The sequence below is a fragment of the Hemiscyllium ocellatum genome, chromosome 23 (genome assembly GCF_020745735.1).
Source record: "Hemiscyllium ocellatum isolate sHemOce1 chromosome 23, sHemOce1.pat.X.cur, whole genome shotgun sequence".
Taxonomy (NCBI): domain Eukaryota; kingdom Metazoa; phylum Chordata; class Chondrichthyes; order Orectolobiformes; family Hemiscylliidae; genus Hemiscyllium; species Hemiscyllium ocellatum.
In genome coordinates, this window is record NC_083423.1 from 19979711 (window position 1) to 19998064 (window position 18354).

The following is an 18354-nucleotide window of genomic DNA, read 5'->3' on the forward strand; positions in this document are numbered from 1 at the left end:
ATGGACTTCAGTAAGGCATTCGACAAGGTTCCCCACAGGAAACTGGTCGGCAAGGTTAGATCTCATGGAATACAGGGAGAACCAGCCATTTGTATACAGAACTAGCTCAAAAGGTAGAAGAGAGGGTGGTGATGGAAGGTTGTTTTTCAGACTGGAGACCTGTGACCAGTGGACTGGTGCTGGGTCCACTACTTTTCGTCATTTACATAAATGATTTGGATGCGAGCATAAGAGGTATACTTAGTAAGTTTGCAGATGGAAACAGCAAACCAAAATTGGAGTGTAGTCGACAGCAAAGAGGTTACCTCAGATTACAACGGGATCTTGATCAGATGGGCCAATGGGTTGAGAGGTGGCAGATGGAATTTAATTTAGATAAATGTGAGTTGCTCCATTTTGGGACAGCAAATCTTAGCAGGACTTATACACTTAATGGTAAGGCCCTAGGGAGTTTTGCTGAACAAAGAGACCTTAAAGTGCAGGTTCATAGCTCCTTTAGCTCCTTAAAAGTGAAGTTGCAGATAGATAGATAGGGTAGTGAAGGCAGCGTTTGGTATGCTTTCCTTTATTGGTCAATGCATTGAGCACAGGAGTTGGGAGGTCATGTTGCAGCTGTTCAGGACATTGGTTAGGCCAGTTTTGGAATATTGCATGTAATTTTGGTCTCCTTCCTTTCGGAAAGATATTGTGATACTTCAAAGGTTTGGCTGAACTGTTCCTCTCCCTCAACAATTTCTCTTTTGAATCCTCCCACTTCCTCTAGACGAAAGGGGTAGCCATGGGCATCCGCACTGGCCAAGCTATGCCTGTCTCTTTGTCAGCTATTATAGAACATTCTATCTTCTGGAGTTACACCAGCACCACTCCCCATCTTTTGCTCCGCTACATTGACGACTGCATCGGAGCTACCTCTTGCTCCCACGAGGAGGTTGAACAGCTCATCAACCTCACCAACACATTCCACCCCGACCTGAAATTCACCTGAACCATGTCTGACACCTCTCTCCCCTTCCTGGGTTTCTCCATTTCCATCAACGGTGACCGACTAAACACTGACATTTTCTACTAACCTGCCAACTCCCACAGCTACCTGGATTACACCTCCTCCCACCCTGCCTCAGCAAAAATGCTGTCCCCTTTCCCAATTGTTCCATCGCTGCCGTATCTGCTCCTAGGAGATCCAGTTCCACCACAGAACACACCAGATGCCTCCTGCTTTAAAGACTGCAATTTCCTGTCCCACGTGGTTAAAGATGCCCTCCAATGCATCTCATCCATGCCCTGCACCTTCCCTCAAACGCTACCTGTCCAAACACAACAAGGACAGAATCCCTCTGGTCCTCACCTTCCACCTTACCAACCTCTGTATACATCGCATCATCAGCCAACATTTCTGCCACCTACAAATGAACCCCATCACCGGAGATATATTTCCCTCCCCACGCCTATCAGCTTTCCATAAAGACAGTTCCCTCTGGAACTGCCTGGTCAGGTCCACGCCCCCCTAACAACCCACCCTCCCCTCCTGGTACTTTCCCCAGCCACCGTAGGAATTGCAGAAACTGCGCGCACACCTCACCCCTCACCATCCAAGGTCTCCAAAGGAGTCTTCCACATCGTTCAAAGCTTCACCTGCACTTTCACACGTCATTTACTGTATCCGTTGCTCCCAATGCAGTCTCCTCTACATCGGGGAGACTGGATGCCTACTTGCAGAGCACTTCAGAGAACATCTCTGGGAGACCCACACCAATCAACCCCATGGCCGAACATTTCAACTCCCCCTCCCACTCTGCAGAGGACATGCAGGTGCTGGGTCTCCTCCATCCCCATTCCCTCACAACCCGATGCCTGGAGGAAGAACGCCTCATCTTCCACCTTAGAACCCTTCAGCCCCATGGCATCAATGTGGACTTCACCAGTTTCCTCATTTCCACTCCCTCCCCCTTACCAGAGGATCCAACCTTCCAGCTCAGCACCGTCCTCATGACCTGGCCATCTTCCTTCCCACCTATCTGCTCCAACCTTTCACCTTTACCCACCTCCATCCATCTATTGCACTCTCAGCTATCTACCCCCAGCCCCACCCCCATCCCATATGTCTCTCCACATCCGAGGCTCCCTGCCTCATTCCTGATAAAGGGCTTTTGCCTGAAAAGTCTATTTTCCTGCTACTCGGTTGCTGCCTGATCTACTCTGCTTTTCCAGCACTACTCTAATCTTGACTGATACTTGAAAGGATTCAGTTAAGATTAACAAGGATGTTGCCAGAATCGGAGGATTTAAGCTATAGGGAGAGGCTGAACAGGCTGGGGCTGTTTTCCCTGGAGTGTCGGAGGCTGAGGGGTGACTACAGAGGTTTATAAAATCATGAGGTGCATGGATAGGATAAATAGACAAAGTATTTTCCTGGGGTGGGGAGTCCAGAACAAGAGGGCATAGATTTAGGGTGAGAGGGGAAAGACATAAAAGAGACCTATGGGGCAAAGTTTTCACACAGAGGGTGGTACGTGTATGGAATTAGCTGCCAGAGGAAGTGGTGGAGGCTGGTACAATAGCAACATTTAAAAGGCAACTGGATGGGTATACGATTAGGAAGGGTTTGGAGGGACATGGGCCGGGTGCTGACAGGTGGGACTAGATTGGTTGGAATATCTGGTCAGCATGGACAAGTTGGATCGAAGTGTCTGCTTCCATGCTGTACATCTCTATGACTCTAAAAAGAAAGAAATAACCAAGTGAGCATTGGTTCTATAAAAAGAAAATTTGTATAATTGGTAATGGAAAATAAAAAAATGGTAGTCTTCACTACATGTAACATTCGAGAAGTAGTTATAAATCAGGAAATGTGAGGGAGGAATTCAAGTAAATTACAAATACTGGAGAAGTGGCATTGAGTAAATTGTTAGAGCTGCAAATTGACAAGTCTCATGTCCCAGTGAACCTTATCCTAGGGTCTTAAAAACATGGCAGGTGAAATAGTTGATGTGTTGGGTTTAAATTTCCAAAATTCCTTCAATTCAGAGAAGGTCCCAATAGATTAGAAGATAGCAAATGTAATTCCGTTAGTCAAAAATGGAGGGAGTGAGAAAACAGGAAACTACATGACAGTTCATTTAACATTTGTCAAAAGGAAGACATGAGCAAATATTATGAAAGAAATAAAAGTCGAGCATTGAGGTAAGTTCAATGTATTCAGATAGAGTCACCATGATTTTGTGAAATGGAAATGTTTAACCGATCTATTGGAATTCATTGAAGAAGTAACATGAGTTGTGGATGAAGGGGAACCAGTGGATTTACTGTACCTAAGAATTCTAGGACACATTTGATGAAGTGTCACGTCAACAGTTATTATGGAAAACAGGAGCTAATTTTGCAGAGGTAGCATGTTGTCATAGAAAGACGACTGGCTGGCTAACAGAAAGTAGAGAGTAGGCATAAATGGGTCTTTTCAAGTTGGCAAAATGTAGTGAGTACTGTGTGCAGCATTAGCATCTGAACTGTTTACAATTTATATAAATGACATGGATGAAAGGACAGAAAGAATGGTTTGCCAAATTTGCTGATGACACCAAGATAGATAGAAAATTGAGTTGTAAAGAGGACATTGGCAGGTGGCAAAAAGATATAGATAAGTGAAGTGAGTTGGCAAAGACATGGCAATTGAAGCATAATCAACAATCCTTCAATTCTTCTTACTAGCTACACGGGTCGTCGAGGTCTGCGCACAGAACTGGAAGACTGCAGGAGATTATATAAGGAGCAGCATCTTACCTAACAAAAAAACTGAGATGATACCTAAAGATGCTACAAAACAGGACTACTTAGACACTAAACACTAGAAGGAGCACACAACTGACAGGGCTAAATGGTCTCATAACTAATGGATCAGATATAAACTCTACAGACTGCATCATCCTGTGGCGAATGAAAAATAAATGCTGTGAAGACTCCACAAATATCCCTATTCTCAACGATGGGGAAGTTGATCATATTAGTGCAAAAGACAAGGCTGAAGTATTCACATCCACCTTCACCTAGATGTGCCAAGCAGATAAGCCATATCAGCCTACTCCTCAGGCTCCCAGCGTCACATATGTCAGACTGAAGCTACTGATTACTGCAAAGACAATGAGAACTGACAACATTTTAGCAAACGTACTGAAGACATGCTCCAGAACGAGCTGTGCCCTGTCAAAGCTATTCTGGTACAGCTTCCACACTGACATTTACCCAACAATGTGGAACAATGCCCAGAAATGTCGCTATGCACAAAAAGCAGGACAAATTCAATCTGGCCAATTACCACCCTTTCAGTCCATTTTACATAATCAACAAAGTGATAAAAGACCATAAGAGCAGAAACAAACCATTCGGTTATCATGTCTGCTCTGCCATTTGATTGTGGGCGATATGTTTGTCATCGCCATTGTCCTGCCTTGTCCCCATAACCCAGCTGTCTTAAATACACTCAATGAGAGAGAGAGAGACACAGAGACAGAGACAGAGAGATAGCAGAATGTTCAGCACTACATACAACTCCTCACATACTGAAATTGTCTCGGTCCATAGGCAGCATATCCTGGACAACATCCAAGCTTGAGCCGATAAGTGGCATGTAACAAATGTGCCATGTAAGTGCCAGGCAATGGCCATTTCCAATAAGAGAATCTAACCATCAGCCTTTGACATTCAACAACATTACCATCACCCACTCACACTATCAACTTGCGAGTTATCATTAATCAGAAACGGACCAGTTATATTCATACTACAACAGCAGATAATATGCCAGCAATAATGTGGTGAGAAATTCACTTCCTACTTTCTCAGGGCCTAGAATAAAGGGAGGTAAAACTACTCTATCTCTGAGCCTTTTGCTTCAACTGAAGGGGGAACAGGATGACAATGATGACAAACTGTGCTGAAAACCAAGCTCTGCTGTTTCTGGACTCATCACAAAACTTAAAAGATTTTATCAAAGTACTGTATGTCTTTTTAAACCCCGGCGAACAGAAAATGCAGATTTTTATACTTAACTAGGATTACTACTTATTGTAAAGAAAACTTGAAACTTCTGATAAACAACTAAAAACAATTGTCATACAACTCTTAAAAACCTAACTATGTTGTGAAACTACCCTTCCCATACATGACAAAAAAAAATTTGTTATGGGTGGAGGGAATGGTATATGTCCACAAGGTTAACTGAGGCTTGTCCTTTGGCTTGCCAGAACTTGCTGCCCTATCTCTCTTTTCCAATCCTTTTTGCTTCTTCGCAGGAGACATAGATAATAGAGAACACCAGCACCTGCAAGCTCTCTTTCATGCTATCCTGACTTGGAACAATATCACCAATCCTTCACTGTCACTAGACCAAAATCCTAGAATTCTCTTCCTTACATCAATGCAAGTGTTGCAACAGTTCAAGAAAGTGGCTCACCACTACCTTCACCTGGGAAATAGGGATGTGTAATAACTGCAACCTCACCAGTGATATGAACAAATAACAAAGAAATTAAATTTTCCCTTTCATAGGAAGAATTAAAAAGCATATTATTTCAATGGTGAGAAATCACAGAGCTCTAAAATGCAGAGTGATCCACCTGATCAAGTACATGAATTACAAAACATAGTGACCAGTTACAGTGGATAATTAGGAAAGCTAATAGAATTATTTATTGCAAGGAAAAATTGAATATAAAAATAGGGAGATTACACTTCAGTTATAAAATGGCACAGGTGACACCAATGAGTATTGCGAATATTATTGGTTACCTTAATTAAGGATGTAAATACATTAACAGCAGTTCAAAAGAAATGTGTAGATTGCCTTGTGAGGAAATTTTATACAGGATATATGTATCTATTGGAGTCTGGAAGAGAACATGACAACCTGATTAAAACATAAGATCCAGAAGGGGCTTGACTGGTTGGATCCAGAAAGAATGTTTCCTCTATTGGGAAAATCTCGAATTAGGGGATCTTGTTTTTTTAAAAAAGTGTTTAGATCAAAAATGCGGCAATTTTTCACAAAGGGCAGTAAGTCTTTGGACCTCTGTTCTGGAAAAGACAGTAGATGCAGCATCTTTGAATATTTTTAAAGCAGAGGTGGATATATTTTGTTGGGGGGGGGGGGTTGAAACATTATCAGAGATAGGTGGGAAATGTGGGTTTTAGGTTACAATTAGCTTAGCTCTGCTCCTTGTTCATGTCTATGAATAGGAAACGACTGATAGCAGTTTAATACAACAAATGACAAATACCAGATTAGTAATACAAAGTAGAAGCAGACTGAAAGAAGAAACTTAGAGAAGGACAAAAGGAGGCAAAGAGAGAATATAAGATACTGGCAAGTAATATTAAAGAATGTAAAACCTTTTGTACATTTAAAAGGGTAGCAAGAGATATGGGATGATGAGGGATCAGAAGGTTATACATAAAGACAAAGGCCATGGTTGAATTACTAAATTCCCATGAAAGAAGATGCTACTAAAATTGTGTGCGCTAGAACACTGGAAAATTACAGACATTACACTTATTTTGAACAAGCTTTTATGGATAAATCCAAGATTTACAGACCAGTCATCTTAATTTCAGTGGTGTGAAAACTTTTAGAAATGATAATCTGGATTTTTAAAATTGAGTTTACCCAACTTGATTTTATTTTTGATGATATAACAGAGAGTTGATAAGGTTCATGTGATTGATGTGGTGTACATGCACTTTAAGAAGTAATCCATAAAGTGTCATATATTAGACTTGCCAGCAAAGTTGAAGCCTGTAATAAAAATTATAGTGACAGCAGAAATACAAAGTTAGTGATAGGAAACAGTAGTGGTGAACTGTTAGTTTTCAGACTGGAGGAAGGTAAACACTGGTGCTTCTCAGGCACTGATAAGAGGACAAAACTTTTCTTGATAGATCGCAATCATCTAAATTTGGGTGTAAAGGCCATAATGTCAAACTCTGTAGATAACCAAATCTCAAAAACATTATGAGCTGTTAAGGAATATACTTAAAACTTTCAAAAGGACAGAGACAAGTTGTGAGATGCGATAGAAATATTACAGACTTTTATTGCAGAAAAGCATCCAATTATATATTTGGTATGAAGACTGAGGCAAGGTGATTTGAAATAAAAGGTATAATTCTAAAGAAGGTTCAAGAACAGAGGAGTAAGTAAATGCTCACAAATTGAAAGGAGTTGTTGAAAAGGTAGTTAAAAAGACACATGGGATCCTGTGCTCTATAAATCGAGGCATACATTACAATATCAAGAACATGATGATAAGCCTTTACAAAATACATGTTCAATCTCACTTGGAGTATTTTGTCAAATATGGGCATTTCACCTTTGGAAGGAATATGAAGGCTTTAGAGGGGGATGGAAAAGATTTACAAGAGCAATTCCAGAGATGAGAGGATGCAGTTACACAGATTGAAAAGCTGAGGTTGTTCTCCTCACAGGAGAAAAGGTTGAGATTTGATGGAGGTTGCAAGCAAAAAAAATTAAGCATGACATTCTGCTACAATACTGAGGGAGCACTGAGGCAGTCTTTCAGATGAGTTAAACCAAGGCCTTATCTAACTGTTCAGGTGGATCCAAAAGATCCCACTGTGCATTTTTGAAGCCTTGATGTGGAGCTGCCAGTGCTGGACTAGGGTGAAAGGGTCAAAAGGCACACAACACCAGTTTATAGTCCAACAGGTTTATTTGAAATCACAAGCTTTAGGAGCGCTGCGCTTTGACTTGGTGTCGAAAGGGCAGTGCTATGAAAGCTTGTGATTTCAAATAAACTCAGTGTCATGTGACTTTTGGCAATTTGAAGAGCATAAGTGTTAACTCAACTGTCCTGGCCAGTATCCACTCCTCAATGATCGTCAGACACAAAACAGATTATCTGTCCATGATCACACTGTAAACCACTTTTCAGAAGAACACAAATACTCTTCTGCAAAGCTGACACAACCAAAGTAGAAGAGCTGTTCAAAATAATGAGGTATGTAAACAGGTTACAGAAAAACAGAGAAACTGTTCCCATTTGTGGAATGGGAGATAGCAATTCAGGACGACTGGTGAAAGGAACAACTGCTGACTTATCAGAACCTGAATGGACTCTTCAGTTGTGTGGCTGAGGCAAATTTAATTGTGGTTTTCGTAAGGGAATTAGATAGGCACTTGAAAAGTGGGGAAGTGTCGCGCTGGGAAAGTACAGCAAGTCAGGCAGCATCCGAGGAGCAGGAGAGTAGACGGCATAGGGTCTTCATCAGGACTCTGCTGTGCTTTTCCAGCGCCACACTTTTTGACTTTGATGTTCATCATCTGCAGTCCTCACTTTCACCTGAAAACAGTTGCAGGGCGAAGGGAAACGGAGCTAGCCGAGTTTTTCCTTGTTTAGATTTGGCACAAACACCATCAACCTAACGGTCTTCTTCTGTATTGTGGCCATTTTATGTTTCTATAAAGCTTCTCCATACGACTGGCAAAGCCCGAGTTCACCTCTCTTATTGACTCTGGAAATTATGAAGATTTCAGCTAAATCACCAGGAAAAGGAGGCAGGACTGTCCCGGCTTGCTGTTCCTTCACCACGTGTTCCCCCTCCTCCCTCTCCCCTCACCTTTCTCATTCACCACAAAGCAGTGTTTGATCGGGCCCAGCTCACTGTAAATCTTCGCCAGTTGCTCACCAACCGCAGACTTGGGCAGATTTCGAACAAACACAGTCGTCAAACGACCGCTGACCGTCGGCAGCTCTTCTCCCACGGTAGCGGCCATCTTTAATGTGTTACAGTTTATCCGCTCCGATTGGAACAGAGTAGCTACCGTAAACAGTCCGGCTGGAGACAAACGTCCTGGAAACCACATATACTGTACCCAGTAGATCTTAGAAATAATTTTTTTATCATTCTTTGACAGACGATTTTGTATTAATTATTACTAATAAGATTCTATCATTTACACTTATATTGGCATATCATATAACTTCCTTTCATAAATTATTGAAACGTTAAAAACCAATGATTTTGGATATATGTGCCACTGGAAAGGCTATTATCTCTAGGCCACCTCTGACAGGTAATTAAAGAAATGCAGTATTGGCAGAATTAAATCAATTCCTTCTGGTTACAGAAAACTCAAGCATATCAGTAAAAAAAAGAACACATGCTTTCCTCTCCACTAGTATCAAGGTACAAATATAGCTCAAAGAAAAGTTGTCAGTTGGAAAATCTCTTTTGAATATGTTTCACCTAGTCTTGTTAATGGCCACTTCAGCTAAGCCTTTTTAATAGCCTATCGGATAGGAGGCACCTTTGATAATGCCCCTTCTGTACTGCACTGTGTCAATCCAGATTATGTACTCAAAATATGAGATTGGTCTTGAATTTATGATCTTCTAACTTTGAGTTCAATTTTCCCAAATTTTGAATGTGTCAATTTTGGGGCGTTTGATAGAGGGTTATTTATAGAGTCATAGAGATGTATAGTCACCTGCCCTGCCTTATTTCCCAAGAATAGGTCAAGTTTTGCACCTTTTCTAGTAGGTACATCCACATACTGAATCAGAAAACTGTCTTGTATGCACTTAACAAATTTCTCTCCATCTAAACTTTTAACACTATGGCAGTCCCAGACTATGTTTGGAAAATTAAAATTCCCTACCATAACCACCCTATTATTCTTACAGATAGCTGAGATCTCCTTACAAGTTTGTTTCTTGTGGGAGATTAGAAATGTTGTTTTTGCAGATGGGTGAGGGGTTGAAGTGTGGGGGAAGGGGAAGGGGAACATTATACAAACGGTCACGGAATTCTTGTAGCTTGTAGCATACTTAAGGCTAAGACTTTAATGAATATAGAGGGTCTTTTAAAGAAAATAGTGTTAAGCTAGGAAATAACTTTCATTTCACAATAAAGCTTATAGTATGATAGGAGAAACTGGATAAAAGAACAAGCTATAACAAACAAGGAACAAAGAATGCAGACATACAAGGACAGCAGGATGGCCAGATAAGAAAATAACTAGAGAGAAAAAAACAAGTGAGGTAATTGGCTAATGATAGGATGGGAAAAGGGAGGCTTGTAAATGAATATGATTGCTTACGTGCTCTGTTTTCGCACGCATTTCTGCTTGATTACAGAAGCGTCCAGTTCTGGCAAGACTGTAATAAATTGTTCTTGTTTCTAAGGCTTTGTCTCAGGCTGATTGATTTGTGAGTGAGTTCTGTTTCTCACAATTTGGGGGCCTCATTCGGGATCCAAAACTCCGACCGCTCGACACTCTTGGGACGATGGGGGAGGTGCACCTCGCCGATTTTGGTGATCTCTGACTCCCTTGCTTGTCGTTCACGGTTTGGGCGAGTACAATTCAGACTGGAGATCCTGGAAACAAAGCGGGCAGACGTGGCGGATTCGGTCGGGCAACTCTTGTGCACAAGACCCGGGTAGGGAAAGGTCTTAAAGGATATATCCTTAAAGTTTAACCCTTTGTGATTCGGTTTGAATGCACATTTGTTTGTTGGTGATTGAATGTTTGTGCTTTGTTCCCTGGAGCTTGAGATCCGGGACTGTTTTGAATCTGATTTCTTCTATGGAAATTTTAATATGATTTCTTTTATGGTTGAGGATTTTACAGATTATGAAATAAAATGTTAACTCCTGTTCTTTTTACAGGTCGTGGCTGCCTTACTATCAGTTTCTAACTAATCTCTTTTTCCTTACATAAAAGTGATTAATGGAGAATAGTTGAAGTCTCAAAAAGCATATAATAGGTCAGATTAATCGGACGAGTAAGGTGTCTAGTCAGGACCCTGAAGGGGGTGTGGAAGAAGGTGACACCGGACCTCGTTAAAATTAATTAAATTAGCAGCAGTGGGAGGCACGTGGAGTTGCCTGGGTAACGATTGATCTGTAAATAACGTTAAAGGGGAATATATTCCGTCCGACAGTCCTTTGGGGAAAATCTTGGGTAATTGGGTACACAACTCCTGGACGCGGGAGAAAGATAAGGCTAAAATGATAAACTATTGTTGTTTCGTTTGGACTAGAGAAAATATTAAGGCGCCTGGGTTTTTTTTGGCCCAAGTATGGATCCGATAAAGATTGGCTATGCCAAGATCTAAATATATACGTCAATCGGAAAGAAACATACAGTCAAGAAGAGTCAGAATATGCGGCTTATTGGATAGGGAGCATGGGAGTAAAATTATGTCCCATGAATACGGAGGAATCAGGGAAAAAAAGAATGAAAAAGGAAAGCCATAATGAGATCCCTTAACGTCTTTGCTGCCCCCATATACTACTCCCCGGAACAAGCCTACAGCTCCCGAAGTAGAACCGAGTCCAGACACAGAAAGGGGAACGGACTCTAAACTAAAAGATGCAAAACCTAGAGGGGGGAGGGGTGCGGGGGGAGGGTCCAGAATCACTCAAGCCACCACACGTAAAGGAGGGGTATAAAATTATGTCCCTTATGAGAGGTTCCGATTGGGGAAGGTACAATCGGAAATGTAAACGCTCCCTTAACTAGCAGTGAAGTTAGGGTCTTTAAAAAGGAAATGAAAAGTTTAATAGAGGATCCAGTTGGACTAGCCAAACAATTAGACCAATTCCTAGGGCCTAATTTATATACCTGGGGAGAACTGATGGCAATTTTAGGAACATTATTTTCAGGGGAAGAACGAGATATTATTCGGAGAGCGGCTTTATAGGAATGGGAAAAGAAACACCCAGTTGGGGAAGAAGGGGCCCCAGCAGAACAGCAATTCCCAACTGTTGACCCTCATTGGGAAAATAATGAGAAGATAGGGAGTCAATGCGGGATTTACGAGAAATGGTAATATTAGGAATTAAAGAGGCAGCACCTAAATCACAAAACTTTGTTAAGGCCTTTGAAGTATGACAAGAGAAGGATGAAACCCCCTCTGCATTTCTTAAAAGGCTCAAGGAGGCCACAAGGAAGTATTCGGGAATGGATCCCGATAATCAGATAGCACAGGGACTCTTAAAGGTCCAGTTTGTAACTAAATCATGGCCGGGCATACTAAAGAAATTACAGAAATTAAATAGATGGAGTGAAAGACTGATGGAAGAGCTGTTATGTGAGGCACAGAAAGTGTATGTGAAAAGGGAAGACGAGAAGCAGAAACAGAAAGCCAAAATGATGGTGGAGGCAGTAGAAGAAATAACAAAAAGGAGAATGGGATCAGGGGATAACAGGAAGGGTAGGGGAGGACACGAAAAACAAGGGTCAGATACCCAGGAAAGGAGGCAACAGGCAGGGTGTTACCATTGCGGGAAAGTGGGACATTTTAAACGTGAATGTCCGGAATTAGCACAAGGGAAGCCTTTTCCCAAATGACCTTAGATGAAGATTAGGGGAGTCAGGGGTTCCTTGCTCCTGAGACCCACCGGGAACCCTTGATAAATTTAAAGGTGGGACCTGAAGGGGAAGAGGCAGTATTTTTGGTGGACACAGCAGCGGCACGGTCATCTCTAAGTTTTAGACCTACTGGCGTTAAATTGACAAAAGGAGTATCTTAAGGTTTCCGGAGTAAAAGGCAAAGAATTCTTGGTGCCTATTTTTGAACCAACCCTAATTAGAAGAAATGAAGAGGAAGTGATAGGACAATTACTATATATTCCTGACATTGGAAGTAATCTATTAGGTAGGGATTTGATTATATTGCTGAGCTTAAAAATTGGGGTGGAGGATCGTGCAGTAACTGTAACGATGGCTAAGACAACACAAGGAAGATGGATCCTCCTGGATGGGAGGGAGTTATTAAGTAAACCAGTCATGAGAAACATCCTAACCACCTTTCACCAAGGCAGTCATTGGGGCTCCCAAGCTATGTGTGACGTAGTGTTAAGGAAGTACAGATGTAAAGGGATATACACATTAGCCAAGCAGGTATGCCCGACTTGCCAAAAGATTAATAAAAAAGTAACGAGAGGGGGCCAAAAGGTGGAAGAAACACTGGGGTAAGACCTTTTCAAAGAATACAGATAGATTACACAGAATTACCTCAGTAGGGAAACAAAAGTACTTATTAGTCCTAATGGATCACCTAACTGGGTGGGTGGAGGCATTTCCAATGTCCTCAGCTACCTCGAAGGGAGTAGTGAAAATTCTTTTAGAACATATAATTCCTCAATATGGAGTGGTGGAAAGTATAGATTCAGACCAAGGTAGCCATTTTACCTCTAAGATCCTACAAGAAGTAATGGCGGGATTAGAGATCTCTTGGGAATTTCACACTCCTTGGCATGCGCCTTCCTCTGGACGGGTGGAACGAATGAATCAAACCTTAAAGAAGCAATTGTCTAGGCTAGTCCTGGAGACTCGATTACCATGGACAAAATGTTTACCTGTCGCATTGCTACGCATTAGGACTGCGCGTAGGCGTGATATAGGCCTCTCTCCTTATGAGATGATGTTTGGATTACCTTTCTTGAGTGGAAGAGGGGAATTCTTTGAGGAGAAAGTGAGGTCTGCAGATGCTGGAGATCAGAGCTGAAAACGTGTTGCTGGAAAAGCGCAGCAGGTCAGGCAGCATCCAAGGAACAGGAAATTCGACGTTTCGGGCATAAACCCTTCATCAGGAAGAGGGGAATTACCAACTTGGAGTTCAATGATAAGTTTTTAAAGAACTATATTGTCGCGCTCAGCTCTTCTTTGTCTGTCCTTAGGAAGAAGGGTCTGTTGACCCAGACACCTCCACTTGAGTTCGTCGTACATCGAATGGGTGATTGGGTCCTGATAAAGACCTGGAAAGATACCAAACTGCACCCAAGCTGGGGGGTCCGTTCCTAACCTTCTGACTATTGAAACAGCCATCCGAACTGCTGAAAAAGGGTGGAGTCATCACACTTGTGTTAAGGGCCTGGTGGACGCTCCTTCGCCTCCGGCAGAGTGGCAAGCTCATCCTACAAACAACCCTCTGAAAATCAAGCTGAGCAAAAAGAATGGACTGAAATAGGAGACTATTAAGAATTGGTTTAAAAAACTGTATCCCAAAACAATTGTAAGTGTTGCATGGACTCACTCTTCTCTGATATTTAAAGAGTTAGGGAATAGACAGATAGGGTTGTGAGCTGAAATGAATGGTCAGCTTTATATTGTCACGATAATATTGGCGCTAGCTGCCAAGGGGGGCTGGGAAAAATCATTTTACCGCTTTATGTCAGAATTATGCTAAACTAAAGGGGCATACCGACTGTTGGGTATGTGCGGAGATCCCACACCATGGGGAATCTGGAATTCCTCTCACAGTAATACCACTTACCCAAGAAGAAGTGGACAATGTACAACAATTTGACTCGGGTTCAAATGAAACAACTTGGAGATTTGAAAGGGGTAATTATAACTTTGCAGGGTGGTTCCCTCGACCAGCCCCGAAAACTCTGGGTGCTCTCGATGGCCTTAGAGATCCCCCCCCCCCGAAAGGAGCAGTAAATACCACTTGTTTCTGTAATCAGAATGATACCGCACCCTTCCGATTAGGAAAATCATCTTGTGTCTACACCAGCCAAGCTACTCCCACAACCTTTCCCCAAGTATTGAATGGGACATATTGGGCTTAAAGGCCTACCCATTTATCCTCGGCGAGAAGTACGTTTGGAGTGGTGGATGTAACGGAAATGGGTGCTGGGACCATCCAGTTCAGACACTAACTCAAAGCCAGAAAGGCTGGACTTGCTACTGCTACCTCGCCTATATAATTCCCCACTTGAGGCTGTTAAAGAGAGCCCCAAAAATACCTCGGAATAAACAGGGAGGAAGATGAGTAACCTGGAAAGTAACCGAAGGAGATCGCCTCCTCTGGACTTTGATACCTATGTATGTGACTGCACGAGCAGGAGAAGAAATACAAAATAGTGGGCGGCACGGTGGCACAGTGGTTAGCACTGCTGCCTCACAACGCCAGAGACCCGGGTTCAATTCCTGCATCAGGCGTTCTCCCCATGTCTGCGTGGGTTTCCTCCGGGTGCTCCAGTTTCCTCCCACAGTCCAAAGATGTGCGGGTCAGGTGAATTGGCCATGCTAAATTGCCCATAGTGTTAGGTAGGGCATAAATGTAGGGGTATGGGCGGGTCGGTGTGGACACTGTAGGTAATCTAAAAAAAAAGTTAGCGGCTTCCCTGGAAGAATTGGCCAACAATATTGCTGATGCGTTGGTTTAAACCCAATCCCGAGTAGCAGCCATAACGACTGAAATGATTGCCACTAGACTAACGACCTTCAGAACAGGATAGCTCTGGATTATATTCTGGCCGAGGAGGGTGGTACCTGTGCACTAATTGGAGAGGAATGTTGTACGTACATCCCTGAGATCTCCTCTAACATTACTGATATCTCCAAACATGTGCGAGACAAAATCGCCAAGATAAGGGAGGCCTGTAATCGGTACCGGAACGAAAAAGGATGGGAATGGGGGAATTGGGGATTGACTGGTTGGGGAAGGTGGTTAGTCAATCTAGCTATCTATGGATTATTGATATTAATGAGTCTGGTGTTAGGGTTCAATGTCCTAAAATGAGCGTGATTCCACAACTTGTAAATGAATAAGATTGCCTACATGCTCTGTTTTCGCGTGCATTTCTGCTTGATTACAGAAGCATCCAGTTCTGGCAAGACTGTAATAAATTGTTCTTGTTTCCAAGGCTTTGTCTCAGGCTGATTGATTTGTGAGTGAGTTCTGTTTCTCACATTTCTCAATTTCCTTCTGACTGTTAGGGGGTATATAATACAATCCCAATAAGGTGATCATCCCTTTTGTTATTTCTCATTCATGGGATGTGGATGTCACTGGCTATGTCAGCATTTATTGTCTATTCCTACTTGTCCAGAGGGCAGTTCAGAGTCAACCGCATTGCTGTGGGTCAGGAGTTACATGTGGCCAGGCCGGGTAAGGATGGTAAATTACATTCTCTAAAGTACATTTATAAACCAGATTGATTTTAATCACAATCAAGTGATTACATGGTCACTTGTAAAACTAATGTTTAATTGCAGACCACTGTGCTGGATGAAACGTTGGTGCAGTCCAACAAAGCCATTTGCACATTGCTGGTTTGGCATCTGTGTATCCAGCAGTCTCCACAGATAGATTTGTAGTTGCTATAAAAAGTCCAACAAAATCAACGTTTGCTAGATATGCATTCAGCCCTGCAATCCATGTTGTCATAAGGCATGCAAGAGCAGGAATCACTTTTGGACCCCCAGGAAATCTCCTTTCAGGACACTGCAGAGGAACTTCACCCCTGCCCTCCACCCTGCCTGCAAGGCTGCAACATTCAACCCCAGGGAAGTTCAAACCAAGAAAGGTTAACCTGCATCTAGCCAGGACACACACAGCATGACAGGACCCTCTAGCCACAAATGCACCCATGGTGGCCTGCCTAAAATTCCAAGATGAACAGGCTCCACCAAAAGGGAGGTTTCTTCATCTCAACTGCGGATTTATCTTTGCAGCCAGACATAGCAGTGGAAGAGTGGATTGCAATGCAACAAACTACCATATCTAAACAAGCATGGGAACCTCATGGAGGCATCTTATGGCACTCATTGACCCCAGTAGGAAAAAATGTTGTGTTACATGTACATGACATGGTGTTCTGTCCCCTACCTCTGTACATAATATAGTAGCCTGCACCTCAAATGCTGAAGCAAATGCACAGCTTTGTCATGGTGTCCTGGGATATTGTAATTTAGCGGTGGTGGTACCCCACTCTCAGCTGGAGGATATTCCATCAAAGACGATTTCCTGCACTTTTGCTGCATCATGAGGGCACTTTTTTTGTGGAGGCTCAGCAGTAAGAGGTTGCTTCACATCTACTGGAGGTTGTTGCTGGTGCTGGACTTCCAGCTATATGTATCTCTCCTCAATTTCTGTGGTCACTTGTATGCAGAGGACATAGAGACTGCAACAACTTATTTTCCTGGGTTCATTGGTAACGATTCCAACAAGTCTATATGGGCAATGTCAGAAACAAAGCATCTCCTCAGTAATGTGATCAGTAGTGGTCGCAACAAAACTAAATGCAATTGTCTCTTGAATGGCCACAGATCACTCACAGGTACGGCTGTTCCCTTAGAGAAAAAGGAAAATCACTCTGCCCAATTCAGGTGGGGTAACAGCCATTTTTCCCTTCCATTGCACATTTGCAACTTGAATCAGGATGGATGGTGACTCAGAGCCTTCTGCAGGCTCAGCCTGTCAATCTAGCTGATGTCATTAAACATTCTTGTTCCTTTCTGCCTTGTAGACTCTTTCAGTCCCAGTGGGTTTGACCCTCCCCAAGTTCTCACTCAATTCTTTTATTTAACTCTTCATCTCCCCACATGAACCCCTGGGTCTATAGCTTAGTTATGCCTCCCATCAAAGCTGGGTCGATGGTGCTCAATAATGATCATCCCTCCCACAGTACCTCTGTGCACTCCACTGCTCGGTTATCTCCCAAGCTTACATGCTGCCTCCAATTCCAACAACTGACTTCCCAAACTCCCACTGCTTTGATGGACAAAGCCCCTTTGATGGACAACATTCCATCTTGATTTCATTGAAGGACTACCCTGAGACTTTGAGACATTACCAATTGGTTGAAGCACATTCAGTGTGCTTACCATGTAAGCTGTTGATGCATTACTTGAGAAAAGATGTACTCACTTTCACTGGAATGGGTGTAGAGGAGGCTCACTAGGTTGATTCCAGAATTGAGAAGGTTGGCTTATGAGAAGAGATTGAGTAGACTGGGACTATACTCATTGGAATTTAGAAGAATGAGGGGTGATCTATTGGAAACATAAAATTATGAAGGGAATAGTTAAAATAGAAGCAGGGAGGTTGTTTCCACTGGTGTGTGAAACTAGAACTAGGGGCACAGCCTCAAAATAAGGGAGAGCAGATTTAGCACTGAGTTGAGGAGGAACTTCTTCCCCAAAGTATTGTGTATCTGTGGAATTCTCTGCCCGGTAAAGCAGTTGAGGCTATCTCATTGCATGTTTTTAAGGTAAAGATAGATAGATTTTTGAACAGTGAAGGAATTAAGAGTTATGGGTGAGGGCACAGGTAAGTGGAGCTGAGTCCACAAAATGATCAGACATGATCTTACTGTATTTCTGAGTAGGCTCAATGGGTTAGATGGCCTATTCCTGCTCATTTTTCTTACGTTATCATATGCTGCAGGACTGACATTGATGTAAATGATACCAACACGTCTACCCCCCTGACTGACCATTGCTGGCAAATTTGTCAGAATACTTAACTTTGTGTCCGTACTAAAGACAAAGCAAATCAATTACTGTGAATCCTTAAGTTCTGAATGAGATGCCAATTCACAAAATGG

At 42.5% G+C, this 18354-nt stretch overlaps 1 protein-coding gene across 1 annotated transcript in view; it reads right to left on the reverse strand.

Annotated features, from left to right (window-relative positions):
* The window catches only part of rbm28 (RNA binding motif protein 28), a 39102-nt gene extending 30320 nt beyond the window's left edge, over positions 1 to 8782 (reverse strand). Inside the window, exon 1 of the mRNA XM_060842536.1 lies at positions 8626 to 8782. Coding sequence (XP_060698519.1) covers positions 8626 to 8782 — 157 coding nt within the window. The remainder of the gene's footprint in view (positions 1 to 8625) is intronic.
* Positions 8783 to 18354: the final 9572 nt, after the last annotated feature.